The sequence below is a fragment of the Phasianus colchicus genome, chromosome 13, assembly GCF_987193195.1.
Source record: "Phasianus colchicus chromosome 13, bPhaCol1.hap1.1, whole genome shotgun sequence".
NCBI lineage: Eukaryota > Metazoa > Chordata > Aves > Galliformes > Phasianidae > Phasianus > Phasianus colchicus.
This window is the reverse complement of record NC_143448.1, coordinates 7,184,580-7,201,807: the sequence shown is the minus strand read 5'-3', so window position 1 is coordinate 7,201,807 and position 17,228 is coordinate 7,184,580. Positions and strand designations below refer to the sequence as shown.

The window sequence follows — 17,228 nt, the reverse complement described above, 5'->3', positions numbered from 1 at the left end:
GGGGGGTACAGAGTGGGGAGGGTACAGCAGTGGGGAGCAAAAGGAAGCAAGCAAACACACAAACACACACACACCAGCTCATTTTAGTTGTTAGAGGACACTTTTAAAAGTCATAGCAAAAAAAAAAAAAAAAAAAAAATTAGAAAAACTGTAGGATATACCTTAGGAAAAAAAAAAGTCTGACAGAATCAGTAGGGGATGCCTGTAACTAATGAGAAAATGCAGGCGAGCTAGAGAGGCAGATCAGGTCAGAAATGCCAGATATGATGGAAGAACTGTATGATGTGACAGTGGAGGCCCTGGAGACAACAGACAAAGACAGAAAAAGCAGAGAAAGAGACAGAGCTCAAGAGATGGTGCTGAGAGAGAAAAGAGCAGGTTTTCTTGTGGAGAGAGGGAGGGGGAAAAAAATCTGAGGACCCGGGGAGAGCCAATATATAAGAACCCAAAACTGTTTGCCAAGCCTATTTACACTGATTTAATCACGCAGAGTTGACAGATCTCAAACTAGGAGCATAGTGGGGAGGGAACACTGAAGATAAGAACAGGCAAGAAGACGGACGGTAGATTGCTTAAGTTTTTGAAAGCACTTTTGCTAAAGCAGTTTTAAAGAAAGGTGGCCACCATATGCAGCAGAGATCTTGTGAAGGATGAAAGGAAGAAAGAGAGAAGCTACAGATCATGCTGATGCCAAACAGACAATGAACATGGAGAAAGCAGCCTCGGAAAAGCTAGAGAAAACACTAAACCCAAAAGAGAGGGATAAGAAAGGCCACCCAAGAATATGAGGAATCAAAGTACTAAAGAACAGCAGATTAGAGGACAGAAAAGAGACTGTAGATCAGTGGTCAGAAGCAGAGAAATCCTATTTTATAAACTGTGCAACCTGAAGGGCAAACAGGCAATATAAGACCAGGGGAAAAAAAAAAAAATCTAAAAAAAAAAAAAAAAAAAAGACTGTACAACAAGGAAATGAAAGCAGCGTTAAGATTGTTCACAAAAAAATCTCTGCCAAGTGTTAGAATGGTAATTAATTATAGAGTTATTTAAAACAAAATTAAAATGTGTTGGTAATCCAATAAAATTAGAGGGCCGATCAACATTATCATCAGGACAAGGAAAGCAATATTTGGTTGAATCTCTACCAATTTATTTATTTTTCCGTGGGGAAACACCAAACGTTCAGCCTGTCCCCTCAGCTTCAAACACAGTTTTCCTCGTGGACAGAAAAGCATGCCAGCAGAAATCAATTTAGACAGCACCAAGACGTAGATCAGAATAGGGGATACAGATAGCAGTGCTTCTCACTGCACTTTGCAGTACCGAACGTGGTTGTGTAACCACGCTTTCCTTTACGCACGCAATTACTTTCGACGCCTCACCTTGTTAGGCGCTTTCCTACGAAACGTCTCTTCGAGAACGAAAACCACACGTTAAAATACGTATTACGTTAAGACCGTTCATCAAATCCTGCTCTACCGGGTGAAACCAACGTAAGGTACGAGAGGACCGAGCGTCCGCCATCCCACAGCAGCCTCTCCTCAACGTGAGGGAAGGCGCGAGGCGAGGGCGCAGCAACGGCCGTTTCCAACTCCCGCCCCATAGGTGCCACAGCCGCGCGCGGGCGGCCCCGCTGGCGCTGGGAGCGCCGTAGGGCACGAGCGCTCCGCCGGCGCGAGCCGCTTCCCGCCTCCCCCAGCCGCGGCTGTGGCGGCGCCCGGCGCCCCGAGGGAGCTGGCTGCGGGCGACCCGCCACGCCTTCCTGCCCACCGCTCCTCAGGCCCACGCTCACCTCCTCTGTCAGAGCCAGGCATCCCCCGTCAGCCCGGGGAAAGCCACGTGCCGCCTCCAGACTCGGCTGTGCCCACGCAGGGCTGCCAGAGGAGAAGAGCGCGGTGATCGCTCACCTGGATGCCCGTCGCACAGCATCTCCGGCCGCGAGCTCAGGAAATGCCTCACCGCGGGCACCTGTGTCCCACCCGGCACGGACCTCGTGGGTTTGCCTTCGTTTCAGTTTCACATTTGTTTTCCTCACGTGAAATGCCACACTTTCTATTACTCTTAGCTCAGTATTAGAGCACTACAGAATGCATTTTTCTTTCTGGACTTGTCCAACGTAAGCTCCTATTCTTCAGATCTCTTTTTCTTCCTCTGGTCATTAAAAACAAAATATCACAAGTAACTTAATATTTTTGGATCCATCTAAATCCTTAAAAGCTGTGGTAAATCCTCACATCATGGAAGAGGGTGAGAATTAGACCTCGAGTACCTCAAGAAATCAGATGTATGATTACATCCTTTGCAGTGCTGTGCTCCACATAAGCCTGTCAGGTCTGCATGCACTACTTCTGCCGACTTCAGTGGGAATTGCACATATGAAACTAACAGAATAATCAGGCCCTGAAAATTTAAGCCTGTGTCCCCAAGCATAGCTACTGCATTTTTAACTGATTCAGCGTGAGATGCATCTGTGACCCTAGAGCAAAAGCAACAGCTGGGAGTATGTGCTGGCACCCAGAAAGCTAGTGCTGTCTTTCCACATGGGATATACACAGTCTCCAACCTGCCCTGCTTGTATTTAAAAAGCAAACTTAGATATAATATAAAGGAAGTGTTCCTGTTACCATGACATCGAGCAAGAAAATAAACATTTCTCTCCCTAGAAGATGCAATACAAGGTAACAGAGCATTTTAGCCAGTCCAATGGCAGAAGTCAGAGCCATCATAACACAGTATAGAAGGCAAATGAAAAGACTGGTTTCAATAGCTTGAAATGAAAGAGGAAAATATTGAAATATTTTGCATACAGAAAAAGAGGAACACTCTGGATACATTTTTTTTCTAACTAAGCATTAGGGAAGCACTACTTTTCTTTTCATCTTTCATTTTTGAAAAGCTGCTTCTTTTTCTTTTTCTTTTTTTCTTTGCCAGAATTCTCCAACTAAGGTATGAAATTAGCAGTAAAACTCATTAGGTACTTCCTACAAATCTCTCAAGCACACATTAGATTGTTAAACAAACAAACAAACAAAAAAAATCCAAACAAATCTAACAGGAAAAAATAATTCAAATTAAAGCACAGGGAGTTTTAGCTGTTATCAATAAGATGTGTACCACTGCATTTTTTCCTGAAAAAGGTATGTACCCAAGTATTTCATACCTGGTATTGGTGGTTCAGTATCTCAGTTTTTCATATTCAGTTTGACTAGACACTCAGGAAAGCAAGATGTTTTGCAGATAATCTAATCAGAAATCAGATATTGAAAAGTAAACACACAATTAGTATTATACAAACATACAGAAGTTGGCGAAAATAAAATACAACCAATTATCACAAGAAAAGACAAAAGAATAAAAGTAATTCAGATGCACACCCTAAATGAAGTCTCCAGGATTCATACATCATAGTCTCTTGTTAAAGTAGATGAGATAGTCACTGATTTGATATTCAAATTCCAGTCTTTATTTCTTTTCTTTAAGACCTCTTTGTAATAGCTAGTCAGATAACTTCCAGAGATAATTCTGTAGAAATCACTAAGTGTAATAGATATAGGAGTTACACTGAGTTCTGAGCTCAAAAATGTTGCAGAATTTATGCATCTCTCTCCTCAGGACAGCAAAGAAGTCCTAATTCAATTTGTGTAACTTTAATGATTTGACCTTGCACTGGCACATTACTCAAATTATATAAGAAGTCCAATTTTATATTATTTCAACTTTGGTCTGAAATAACTTTTCTTTCAAAAAAAAAATATGTGAGAAGTTCTTTCTTTCAGTAGGGTTCACCAGTAGAATGCATACACTTACTTGTTTATTGTGTCTGGGGGCTTCTTTGCCCTCATTTTACGAAACAGCAAACCTGCCCAGTGCATACACAATCTCACACATTATTTTCAGCATGTCTGTTTCCAGCCCAATTCTAGGAAGTAAAAAATCTTGACCACCCAACTCGCTGTTAATTGTTTATTTTGTAAAGTTGTCCATTTTAGAGCTGAATTAGTGAAATGCAACTTAACCAGAGGCTCGGACTGGGCTGCCATTTTGACATTCTCATCAGGGAAATGATGCTGTAAACACCCATACTTGATTCACATGCATGGTCTCTTGGTTGCCTACAGTAATGCCCATCTGTTCAGATGGCATCATGCCCACTCAAGTTGCTCAAGGGAATACATGCTGGGCAGTGATTGGCTTAGGTAAGTATTTTTCAAACTGGGTCGGTGTCGACCTCCTTTTGGGAAGGCCCAAGGGGAAAAGGAAACAAAAAGAATTTTCATTTTTTATTTTAATGGATTATTTTCATTTAACATTCAGCAAAAACACCACCATCTATAAAACATTCAGTAGATTGTTTTGCTGATTTCTTGGTACCTATGACCCCAGCAAGGAAAAATAAATTAAACTGTATTCTCATTTTTTAAATAAATGAGTTCAACCTGTTATAAAGTCACAGTCCATGTAACGCTAAGACCATCTCATTTACAGAAAAGAAACCTGTCTCAGCAGGCATTGTCACATTCTGACAATTGAACTAATTTATTTTTTGTTGGTGAACATTGGTCAACACTCAAATGTCTGAATTCGTGGGTACTCTTGACTAGAATTCTATGGGGAGAGCACTGGGCAATATTGTGTCCCAAATATTTAGTCAGATCAAATATCCGTTTGATATTACCATACAACAACATAATTCCAAAATAAAAACCAAACACGTACACAGATACAGATGCTCGATGTGCAGTATCATTAAAGGATTATTGGAATAATTTTCAAATACAGCCTTTTACTTCTCCAAAGCCAAAGAACTTTACCAAAGTGCATTGTACAGTGAAGTCATTGTCTGCAACATTGCTTTTTCAAACAAAAGGGGGGGGCACGTGCCTCTTTCTCCCTGCAAATAAACCGTGTTTTCTTTCTTTTTTCTTTTAATAGAAAGCTACCATTATTATGGGGAAAAAAAGAAAAAAAGAAGAAAAAAAAAGAGATGAAAATAATCCCACTCCTTTTCATTTGGGAGACAAAAGCCTTTCAGTGCTGCGTCCATGTGCTCAGACTACTGTTTTGACACTGTGTCAAGATGCTCCCGCTCGGCTCCAGGTCTCAGATCACAGTTGGAGAGTCTTGATACAGTGTTGAATCAGTAGTGTCAGCAAGTCTCAGAGCAGAGTCAAAGAGCCTCAATGTAGCCTCAGAGCAGGTATAGTCAAGAGAGACCTTTCCCCTAAAGTGAAGCAGGGAGAGGGCTGAGGGCAGGAGAGTATTCTGATTTTCTTAATTGTTTGTTTTAATGCATTTTGACCCAGCTGCACCAGACTCATACTTTTAATTACTAGTCCTTCTTGCACAGAGGTATCAGAACTAGCTCTCTCCCAGCCCTGAAGAGCTGCTAAAAAACAGCATGGAATAATGTTAATATTTTCTTGAAAGAGCAAAAGCAAGCCTAGACAGAGTGACTGAGGAACTGTACTTTCTCTGAGCAGCTGGCACGGCAGCTAACAAGGCAAACTGTGGCAGCACCACGTTCTGCTGTACCTCCCTGGGGAAAACCCTAAGGAGTCTGTGCCCTGGGACCCTGCTTACCTGATGGTGTGTGACCTGCTGCTGCTGCAAAGCCCAGTAGGTAGCATCAGTGAATCTGTGGTGTACGCCTTTGTGCCTGCTTCCAATACCTGCAGGTCATGGCCCCAGGGCCCCAGCATCGATAGGAACCTTTGGTGGTTTCACCAGGGTCACAGTTTGTCTTAGTCAAAGCAGAGCAGATTGACACATCTGCTCTTTTAGCACAGCAGTGCTGTGCACAGGCAGCACAACGCAAGTGGTGTGGTTGTGTCAAGCCTTGGTGAGGTGGTCAGCAAGGATCTCACACAGTACTGCACACTGATAGGGTGAGGACAGGGACACATGGACAAGGCGTTGTCTTCGGGTGGAAATCTAGAGATACAGGAGTGGGAATCTTGATGTAACGAGGGACATCAGATTGGTAAAGAGGCTGAAGAGGCCTGCTAGATAAGACAATTTTGTAGAGAAATACTTATGAAAATAAAATCTAAGTACATTAAGGACTGAATATGAGAACTGCTCCTGGGCACAGGTGCCATGACTTCAAGCAGTGCTGCCAGAATACCCATCCCTGGGAGGACTGAGGTGTGTGTAACAACAGCAGCCTGCAAGGGACTGAATACCAAGCACATCCCATTGGGTTTTGGGCAAGAAGGATGTTAGTGCTTAAGACGACATTTGAGGAATGAGAAACAATCAGTGTTTCAAACAAAAAATAACCCCTCTTAAGAGGCAAGACTAGAAAACCTAAATAGGTCAAAGTCATTTTTTTCTGTAGCTTTGCATCTGAATATGTAATCCAGTCATTTTTTTCTGCTAACATCAGGGGAAAAACAGATCAATGTATACAATTTAAGTTAAATGACCACTGCAGAGTGGGATGCATGCATTCTGTTCACAGTTGAACCAAATTTATCTGATGTAAATGCAGTGGTTTCACCAGACTTTTAGCAAGGATACATTTACGTATTCCTGTGGTCAATCATTTTCTCAGTAACTCATTGCTTATGCAGATGCAACCCACCCACACACAAAGATTTTTTTAATTTCTCATTAATTACTTCTTCCTCCTAATTATTGTGCTACTTATGTAATATATTATTAAGACTGTTAAATTATGGGAAAGAAAAAAAGCAAAAAATAGTCAAGATTGCAGGCATTAACACAATTCTAAAGCCATAGGTGTCAAATTCTGTTTTTGAAAGCTGTGTAACAGAAGGACAGTACAGACTGTGAGTTAAGTGAGAAACAGCAAAATGAGAGCTGGGCACAGGGACTCATTTCTGTATAGAAAGCTGAGGCCCAGTCAATGTCTGCTGAGGTCTCTAAGATCCTTGCAGATATTATTTAAGGTAGAAAGTGTTTCTGTTTTAAACAAACAAAACTCACTGGCTTTTTGGGTGACTTTCTTGCAGGCACTTTCCCAGCAAGCAGGAGATGAGGCTTTCCTTTCTCACGGGCTGAAGAGGAGCATTCTGACTTGCCATGATCATTTGCCTTCACTCACCACAACAAGATCTGCCCCACCACTCTCCCAGCTGTTTCTGGAGGTGAGACAGAAATTAAAAACTATATAACCTAGGCACAAATTAAAATCTGTACTGGTAGAAGCCTGGTGGAAAGTCTCAGAATAGAATGAATTATGTATTTGAACACTTAAGATTTCCTCGCCTTTATTGCAGCATGGGGTCTGAACTCTGCTTTCTTCCCTGCACTTTATTACATGGTTAGAAGTCCCACAGTAGGAAACTTGCAGTTTGAATTTTGAAGCACCTATAGTGTCATACTTTTTATTTTAATATTTGTCACCAACAGAGCCGACAGATAAAAAGTGCTGGCTCCCCACAGCATGAGATGTGGGATTTTCAATAGAGCTACACAATTGCTTTTGCTAAGTGCTTGCGGGGCTCACAATGCCAAATCCCTCAAATTGCTGCGTTCAGACCACTTTGTGGTGCTGTACGTACCAAGGCAAGTGGTATTTAACAAGTTGGTTGCTTACAGGAGAGACATATGCCTAAACATCTGAACTGTTTTTCCCGTCCTAAGCAACTGTCTGAAGATATTGTTACAACTCAATTCAATAATATTGTTACTTAAGAAATGCTCAGAACTTTATATGTCACTATCAAGTTATGTTATGTATTGAATAGAGTTTTAGTAAGAAAATCTGTTAACCCAGCTCCAAAGTTTTCTCACCAAGGATGTCCTAGAAACATAGTATTTATATACATAATCATAGTATTTATATATTACCACTTTATCCAGCTTTTCAGTCTTTTATCTGTTTTTAACCTTAATTTATAGGAACATCATTGTTCATATGCCAGCCTCATATCAGTGTTATGGTGTAAATTATTTAATGTGCGCAGTAATGCTAAAATGTGTAATGGTGTAACCTGAGGTATCAGGGGAGATTTTTGTATCTCCTGTCTTATTCACAGGTCAATTAAGAAACTGATTAAGCCCAAAAAGTCTATGATGATAATTGTTAGAAATAGACTGGGATGATAATTGGTTTAATGACTGCTAAAGGAGTCATTGGGATGTGTGTCTCTCAAGGAGCCTGAATGGCACTTAAAGAGGTAGACTCATCCTGGGTGTTGGTTGTTGACTTTAATGGTATTACTCCAAAATCTGATTTGGATCAACTTGCAAAATACTGCAGATGAGACAAATAATTTTAAAAAGAAATCTCTGCTAAGCTTTGGTGTCTCTTGAACTGCCTTTGACAGTTGACAACTCCTCCAGTACAAATTCTGCCTTTACAACTTGAAGTGGCTCTATAAGGTGGGAATTCACTGAGGGTTTTATATTTTTATGCATTTTTTCTAGCATAGCAGGAAACAAATCCTATATAATAACTAGAAAATGTAGGCCGAGACCATCCTCTGCACAGGAAATTTCACTCAGAGGGTTGGACACCCAGTGAGGTCCTATTCACAGACTTCTCTTTGTATTTTTCTGTCTGGAACCAAAGAAGGGGATTCATGCCAAAACCCTGCAGGATATGGAAATCTATCGCCTGTTCTGTGCTTCTACATGTCTTTCAAAGTGGCTTCTGATTTGGGAGCCCTAAATTAAGAACCATGGGCTTGGGGTTTTTAGATTTTTATTTTTTTAATAAGTACTCAAAACCTGCAGCTTCAATTCAAATAGCAGTCAGAAACATTCAGTACCTTTGAAAAACCCCTGACATTTCATTCCTCATGCTGAGGACCCAGAACAGCAAAAATTTAGACCAAAATGATTTCTCCAGGCTAGTCAGAATTAGAGAACGGTGCAGAAGTCAGAAAACCCTTGCTGCTGGTTCTCAGTCCACACACACTACCAAGGCTTGGGAAGGCTATAAGGTTATAAATCTTTCAGTGAAAAACAATTCTTGCTTCACACCATCAACATCACCTGAAGACATCTGCATAGGGCATCTCTAGAGGAGGCTCCCATTACTAAACCTATGCAGAAGAATAAGGAGAAGCTTGCATCCAGTTTGAAAGACATTAATGAGTCTCTCTTGGATAGAAAGTATTTGTTCAACACCCTTATGGGCAAAGTAACACAGAGTTGAGTGGGAAGCTCTGGCAAAATACTATGCTATACTATAGGTCTCAGAAAAGGATCAACATGCAGCTCTGCAAAGGAGTCAGTTTTTCAGGTCCAGTTTGCAGTTCTGGTACTTTTACACATCCATGTTGCTCTGAATATATAGTTTTCCAGCACCTATTTCTCTGTTTGTTTCAGTGGAGTTTCATATGCTCTGGCAGTATTCCAGATTCTTCACTGCTCTCTTTTCTCAATTTGTTTTCTATTCTCAATAACATTTTCCAAAAGAAAAAGTTAAAAAAAGAAAAAAGAAAGTATTTGTCTGAGTTCTCCTCTCCCTTTCCCCCAGATTTCTCATATGAAAAATATTTGTTTTTTTCCTCTTTCCCTAAGCTTGTTGCATTATTGAGCTAATGATCCACAGCCAAGCTATCCAGTATTATTAAATTATCTAAGGCTCTGATCCTAGCGTGCCTTATATATGTGAACATTTAACTCCTTGAAGTCAAGGCAGTTGTATACATATTTATAGTGCAATATGAAAGATGCAAATTTCTGACAATTTCTAGAAAGCAAAGCAGATTGGTCTATTATTTGATGTAGTGTATCAACAACTGGAATTACTCTGCAAAATGGAGAATGGAGGGCAGGGATGACTCTGTATTTCATCTGCATTTTATGCTCTATCATAGTGCTAAAACATTCAGTAAGAGAATGGATATTAACACTCCCATCTGCTAATAAAATTGTATCTCATCCACCAGCAAATGTTGCTTTCCACCCAAGTGGGGTGCCAAGTACGTTGGCTTCCTCTGTCTTATGTGCCTTCATCAAGCAATCGTTTTGCATCCTATTCAGTCATAGACCATATAGAAAATAGAACTTCCTGTTCCTTTTCTGCCCAGCATTGGACAGTCCTTCTCATGTCAGACCCAGAAACCCCATATTCTTCTGTGTAAGAGATGTTCTGATACCACACAGCTGCTTTACAGACCCTTGAAAAATGTAAATCTGGTACATGCAGATAACATTTCAGCAGATACGGGAAACTTTGAGGGAGGGAAACATAGAAAAGGCATAAAGAAAGATTTGGAATTAAAAAAAAAAAATCCATGGATGAGAAACATACATGTCAAAAGGCTATCACCACAACTCTGGACTTATCTGGTAACTGCATCAGCCCATGCAAACCTACAACAGCCAGGATGTGGCTTTTGCTCAGCAGAGAGCCTCATGGCACTGCTTTGCACTTGGCCCTCCCTATGCTTGCACTTAAGCATGCTTTTGGCTCCAACACTGAAACCACTATGAAAGATGGGGAGATTGATTTAAACACAGCTGCTCTTGGCATTGTCAGAGATAGTATCAGGCCAGTTAGGGAGAGAGAGGTAAAACTAAGCAAGCTTATACAGTGCCTCCATTGGTTCTAGGAGGGATTGCCCACCTTATTCTTTTCGTTTGTCCATTTCTTTTTCTCTGCTTGTACATCAGAGCTCATTCTGCTTTCAGTTTTCATTCTGCTTTCAAATCTTCCAGGTTTGAATAGTTTAGCATTAAGGACATACACTGTAATTAAAGGTTAAAGGTACCACATATTTACCAGGGATTACGTGAGTCTTGATCATCTTTTAAGCCATGAGTACCCTCATGAAGAAAAATGTTTCTGGATCCTACTTTGGGAGAAACTCTTGTAGTTTCACATTAGCCTCATGTAGCAGGAACAATTTGGATTGCTAATGGAAGAACCTGACCGTTTTTTAGCACCATTATGAAAGCATTAACTGAACTCACTTCCAGAACCTCCCTCTCTGTGGCAGGGTTGCACTGAGATATGTTGTGAATAAACCAGAAAGAGTACAGTAGAAGCTATACCTTTTGCAAATAGCATGTATATTTTATAGCTGTCATGCATAGAAGGCAATTTCTTGAGGAGCAGTGCCTATAAATTGCAACTGAAAGAGGATGCATTTATTTATTGCACTGACTTCAACTGGGAAAAAAAGTGTTCTGTTTCCCTCTCCTTTAAATTACAGAAGAGTCCAGCACCTCAGAGACACAGCTTTGGCACTCACAGTTTGGAGGCTTGTTTGCTCACTCGTTTATTGCTGGAGAAGGATCATGCTAGGGGCCTCAGTAACTCTTCCACACTCATGAAACATAAGATTCAGATAAATAAATTAACATATTTTATATTTTAGTTCAAAGGAGGATTTGAGTTGTACTAAAAGATTTCAGGACTAAAGATTTTTTTGAAAGGCAGTGCCTCTTTCAGCAGAATTTCTCACCCATGGAGAAGATTCTTGCAGTCTTTTTGCTCCCCAGTCTGTTCTTCCTGAGGATATTGTCTGTGCTGAATATGGCTTTAAACATCAGTTCTCATGTAGAAACATTAGGAAAAGTGAAATATCAAAAACCAAAGTTCTTACATCCACCCACAATTCAGCTAAAACTCCGCATTTCCTTCCTGCACCGCCTTTGCTGGAACAAGTTGACACCATTGCACTTCACATATGGAAAAAAAAAAAAGTGAAAATACTTTCATGACAGTTCTTTACCTAGGGTCTTTGACATCCTCACAGCCCTTCAAACTAGATGAAGGGGCATTTCTCACAGGGCAGCTTGCAAAATCCTCATGGACACGGCATAGAAATCGTAACAAATCAGGTAGGAGTGTCTGTGGGGTGAGCGATGGCCTCACTTGCAGCCTGCCCTGCGAGTCAGCTCAGCTCACTGCTGCATCGAAAAGCCAACCCAGCCCCTCCTCCTCCCCAAACAGAATAAAATAAAAGTTTTGTTTAACAATACAGAGAGCCCCAAGCAGTCTCTCAGCGTGGCTCATGGCCACGAGCGAGCACTGCCTCATGCTTTGCTTGGCCCTGAGCAGCCTGAGGGCTTCTCCTCAGGGCCGTGGGCCAGGTCATCGATGCTGCATGGCGCAGTGGCCGCCTGCCGCGGGGATGCAGATGGCCAGGGACAGCAGGAGAGCAGCGGGGCGGCACGTCACCGGCCTGGGAGGCAGCGAGCAACCAGGACAGACAAAGCTGCCGGAGCCATGCGGCGCTGTGGACCTGCATGCCCCTTCACCGGGAGCTCCTGGCTACAGGCCTGCTCCCTGCCTGTGCCCTAAGGACGGACTGGGACCCCTGCATGAGGACTCCTCTGCCCCAGCACCCACAGAACATAAGGGAATATTCTAGTGATTTTTCTCCGAAAAAGATATTCTGACACAGTCAAATTGCAGCTTGTTATTAGGGCAGTGAAGACTGTTAGTAGTCTTGGGGGTGAGCAGTCATTATCTTATCTTTCTCTTGGAACACTCAATGTTTTTCCTTTGGATACTTCATCTAGATAGGCAGTCTTTCTCCTTCACCCTTGCACCTCACCTGCTAAGCTTCAAGAAATACCAATTATTCACAGATAAATAGATAAAAGTGGTGGCTGCCATTTGTCAGAAGGGTATCTGAAAGAGATGAGAATCATAGCAATTCTGTAGATACAAGTGAAAGTAAAAAACAAACAGCTTCTCGAGAGGCAAAAGTGGGAAGAAAAGAGACAAAGTGATGAGGAAAAAGCAATGCTACCATCAGCTCTGATGTTCTCCTGTCCGAGACCCTCCTGGAGCAGCACAGTACAGGAGTTGCTCCAACTCCCCAGCACTGCTCCAGCCTCAGACTTCTTGAAATCACGCGCATGAATTGTGCTGCAAATGTAGAGCTTCCTCTACCAGAGCAAGCTGCAAATGTAAGACTTCCATTGGACAAGAAGGAAATTGCACTTAAGTGTTTGGGAGTTTCACAAAGGTGGCTCCCCAAGACAGAAATCCCCTGCACTTGCTGGGCAAAGAAGGAGGAGAACGATAAGGAAAGAGAGTTTGATCTGAAGAGTAAGGCTGTATATTTAGTATGAGATTCTGTGAGTACTGGAGCTGCCTTCCTGTGGATGGAGGAGGTCTAATGCCTTGAGACTACTGTGCAGCAAGGGAGGAACACCAGCTGAAGTCCAGCAGCTGCTGCCGCTCCTTCCACATAGCTTTCTAGGATCAAGTGTGTCTGTTGTTCTCACATGTTTTCTTCCATGATGGCACTTAAAGTGTTCCTCTTGCTGTGGTTAAGTACCGTCAGAAAGCTTAGGCATACAGACCCACAAGGCCACCACATCTCTCTCAAACACAGCCAGAACCAGTGAGTTGTTCTGTGGTGGTTGAGAAAGAATTGCACAAACTCTCTACTTTAGGATGTGGGCCAAAATGTGAACACTGCTTACTGAAAGCAGGCAAAGAACCTTCACTGCCTGTGCCAGAGAGTGACTTACACATGCTAAAAGCCTCATAAACACACACACCAGAAAATGGTCTGCTCCTAGATGGTGGGGTGGGCAGAGTGAGATGCACATTTGGGACACTGGGATGCACGGATTCACTTCAGTGGAAACAGCTCCCAGGGAGTGGATTTTCCAGTAACACCTGTGGTAAGCAGGAAGGCTGTTGAAAGGGCAGCCCTTTGCCTCTATCATGCCTCAGGTTTTCTGCTGCTTTCCCACCAGCTCCCTCATTCACTAGCCCAGGGCTGAGGACATGTACGACTCAGTATGGGGTATTTCCTACCCAGGTCATTTTTCCTTCGTATTTCCTCTGAGCTCAGTGGGGGTGTCTTTTCCCTGTCCTTTCAAAGGTGCTCCAACATGAAATGACCCATCACTCCCTCCCTCAGATATTTCCCAAACTTCTTTTATTACCTCTTCTAGCAATGGACTAAAGCACTTGCTTTTTCCAAAACTCTACAACACCTGACAAAAGGCTGTGATCCCTGTGGCAAAGGTGATCAACTATGAACAGATACAGTGTGAGAAAATATTATTCTGCTTTTATGTTCGATTGGTCAACAGATAAGTATCTACAGATGCACTGAAAACAAAATACAAATATGCAAAGTGACTACATAGGTGCTGAGATCAGTGCTTTTTGGATATGTGGGTACGCAGCGAAGCTAAATGGAAATTCATTCAATGTACAACAGCTAGTATACTAGACTGCTGCAAATACAAGTCTGCTATTAATCCATTTCTAACACGAGTTTATATTTCAGGATTTCCCCTAGTTTTTAAACTCTTAAATAAAGTGTACAACTTTTTACACATTTAAAACTTGTTTTCATTGCTACAACATTTCACTGGTTCTAACACCACTCAGATCACAAAGTGACTCTTTGCCTTAAGTCCTAAATTGCCTCTTGCCTAAATTCTGCAGCAAGAACTTCAGCGGTTCTGGTTTGCACTTACCTGTGAATCATTTGCACCACCTGGGCCTTGAACAGCTGGTCCCAGCCTGCGTCTGCAACACTGCTGCACAGAAGCCGATCTCCAGCGCAGAAGCTGTGAGTTACATGGGTAGGAAGGGAGAAGGTGTGGGATTACTGAGTCTCTCCATCACATTTTTGATGTGTTGTAGCTGTTGAAATACAGGTGCATTTGGATCCAATATATCTGACTGTTTTCCAAATGCCTTTTGTAGCACTTCTTGGCTGCTAAGAAAAAAGGGGAAAAACCTTAAACGTACTAGAAGCTGTGATATTATCTTTCTCCACCTGCACAGTTAGGATCTGTTTTCCCTAGGAGCTTTTAACTGATACAGGAACTATATACTACACTGGCAAAGCACTCCCTGGTGTGACTGCAGCTATGCCAGCAAAGCTGTGTTTTGTACCAGCACGGGGCTGTGCTACCCCCACTCCCAAGTGGGACACAATGGCACAGAAAAAGCAGCCACACAAGACCACCAGACAAAGGCCCCACACTGCACTACAGAGCTGTCAGCTGCAGCCTAGCTGGGTGCAGCACCACCTAGGGAAGCTCAGCCCTCACAAAAAAGGGTCAGACAGCAATGCTGCATTCAGGCACAGGCTGAGAACATGCACCTCTGGGAGCTGCAGATGCCCAGTGCATCACAGATGCAGCTCTCTGGTAAAGCAGCAGAGCAGACAGCTCTCCTTCTGCTTCCTTGCAGCAGCAGCATCCCCACACCCACAACTGGATCTTCTTTAGCCCATTAAAAAGCAAGTAGCAAGACAGCAGCATCCCTCACAGAGTGCGCTGGAGTTATGATAATGACTTTTTATGTAGGCCTAGTTATATCCAAAAATCCCACAAACCAATCTCAGGAGATTCATGCTAAGTGTCCCCAGACTTGGTAAATAATATCTTAAAAAAAATCCAACAGCAACATCTGTCCATTACCATTCAAACAGCACCCAAATACTGTTAGATACAGAGCCCTTGCAAAAGAGGACTGCAACTCGTTTTTTTTCCAGCTTCATGGGTGCAGTCCAGCTCCTCTCTCTGGTCTCACTTGTGCTGCCCACCAGTGAAGTTCTTATACTGCAGAGAATACGAAGGAGGGCCACAGCCCCTCAGGCCTGAACTTTTTAATGCAAGAGTAGAAACCAAACTATTCCTCCCCTCTACCTCTGCCCTTCTTCATTCATGAGCTGGGGAGGATTCCAGGCAGATGCAACATGCAGCACAGGTGCACACCGGCTTAGCACCACCAGGCTGAGCTCAGGCCCCAGCACAGCGGCCCTATGCCCACCTTCCCAGTCAGGTGGAGAAAATTACACAGCTCAGAGTAGGATCCTCACATGAGGGCATTTCCATCTCAGCACAGTGAATATACACCTAGTTATAGGTACTCAGCAGGGAGACACTGAGACAAAGACACGTGCTTCAGCACAACACTAGTAAAGCAGCTTTCAGAGTTGCATGAAAACATCACTTCCCCCTTGGGATTCCCAGCACAGAATCCTTTCCTGAACATTCAAACCCAAATCTAACTTTTCATTTCTGAAGCACTGCCCAGAAGCAATCAAGTATCATTCCAAACCCAGCATCAGGCAAAGAGCCTCCCTTTTCGGTATCCCTGTTGTGAGAAACTCTGCCCAGAAATGCTGCCTTGCTTTTACCACAGAGGGAAAGATGGCACAAACTGTTACCAGAGCGGCTGATGTATATTCACAGATAGTTTTTTCTTACCAGGGTATGACTATGACCTGTACTACAAGACACTTCAATTTCACATCTTAAAATGTTGCCTTTGAGTTAGAAGTACGCATATATTATGAATGAGAACTGGTGATTTCATTATCTTTTTTAGCAAAAAGCATTTGTGCAGTGTCTTACAGAGAAATAATCAAGTAGAAAATTAATTTTTTTAATAAACGGATCATTTTAGTAAAATGATTTTATCGCATAAACAACATCAACAGCTAAGGATTATCTAGATGAAAACAGAACTGTCCTCTTTGAAATTAAGAAACGTCATTTCCACTTTTGTTATAGTAGGGCTCAAATTTCTGAATCACAAAAACAAAATGTCAAATCCAAACTTTTTCTGAATGTCCATGCAATCCTATTTTAGCAGAATAACTGGCAGATTAGGAAATGAACCTATCCTTTGCCCCAAATGGGACATTGCATCATTCTTTTAAGAAAGTTGGAACTTTTCTCAAGCAAGAATTTGCACCTGCTCTGGTGCTTCCTACCAGAGGGATAACCCTGCCTTGGTCATGTCTGGTAGCCCTCCCTTCTGTGCACAGTGGAACACTGTCTTGCTGGAACTATGTTTGTGCAACACAGATACCAACATCAGCAGAAATCTACCCACTGAAAACATCTGCAGTGTCAACAAGCTGTGCCCCTGCACTTGTTAACACTCTTACTGCAAAAAGTGATGTGGGCACAATGCTTCCTTGAAAACATTTTGAACAAAACATCACATATGTGCTCCAGGCACAGACACAATACAATGACAACGACCAGTAGTGCTTGCTCCAGGTCAACACAGATCTGAAACGCTCTAAATGCGCACATTGCTATGCTGCAGTCCTGCAAAGCCTTGTACATCATGGGAATGGGTAACCACATTCATTTCAGCTGTCACAACTGCTGAACATTTTCCACAACAATTACAGTTCATTCAGGTAGGAGATGCTATAACTGCATCTCACTAACTTTTCAAAGATGTTCACGGTCCTTAAAATGACTATTTCACTGACTGGAGATCTAGCTTACTTCATTACCATATGCTATGTTTAAAAAGAAAGAAAAAAGCCTGCTAATGATATTAGACTGTATAA

At 42.3% G+C, this 17,228-nt stretch overlaps 1 protein-coding gene and 1 long non-coding RNA gene across 22 annotated transcripts in view; one reads left to right on the top strand and one right to left on the bottom strand.

Annotated features, from left to right (window-relative positions):
* The window catches only part of LOC116243621 (plasmanylethanolamine desaturase 1-like), a 161,151-nt gene extending 158,221 nt beyond the window's left edge, over nucleotides 1–2,930 (bottom strand). For 19 of the 21 annotated variants that reach the window (XR_016470904.1, XR_016470903.1, XR_016470897.1 and 16 more), the window contains exon 1: nucleotides 1,383–1,627. Coding sequence is in view for 2 of the 21 variants with exons in the window: in XM_090149960.1 (XP_090006086.1) it covers nucleotides 1,793–1,814 (22 nt within the window). In the remaining 19 variants the exon portion in view is untranslated. Of the gene's footprint in view, nucleotides 1–1,382; nucleotides 1,628–1,792 lie in introns of those variants that run through there. The other 2 variants (XM_090149960.1, XM_090149958.1) reach the window with 1 other exon arrangement.
* Nucleotides 972–16,226, top strand: LOC149916131 (uncharacterized). The gene is made up of 3 exons (XR_016470918.1): nucleotides 972–1,498; nucleotides 6,975–7,109; nucleotides 14,348–16,226. It is a non-coding gene; the product is annotated as an uncharacterized LOC149916131 (long non-coding RNA).
* The last annotated feature ends 1,002 nt before the right edge of the window (nucleotides 16,227–17,228 follow it).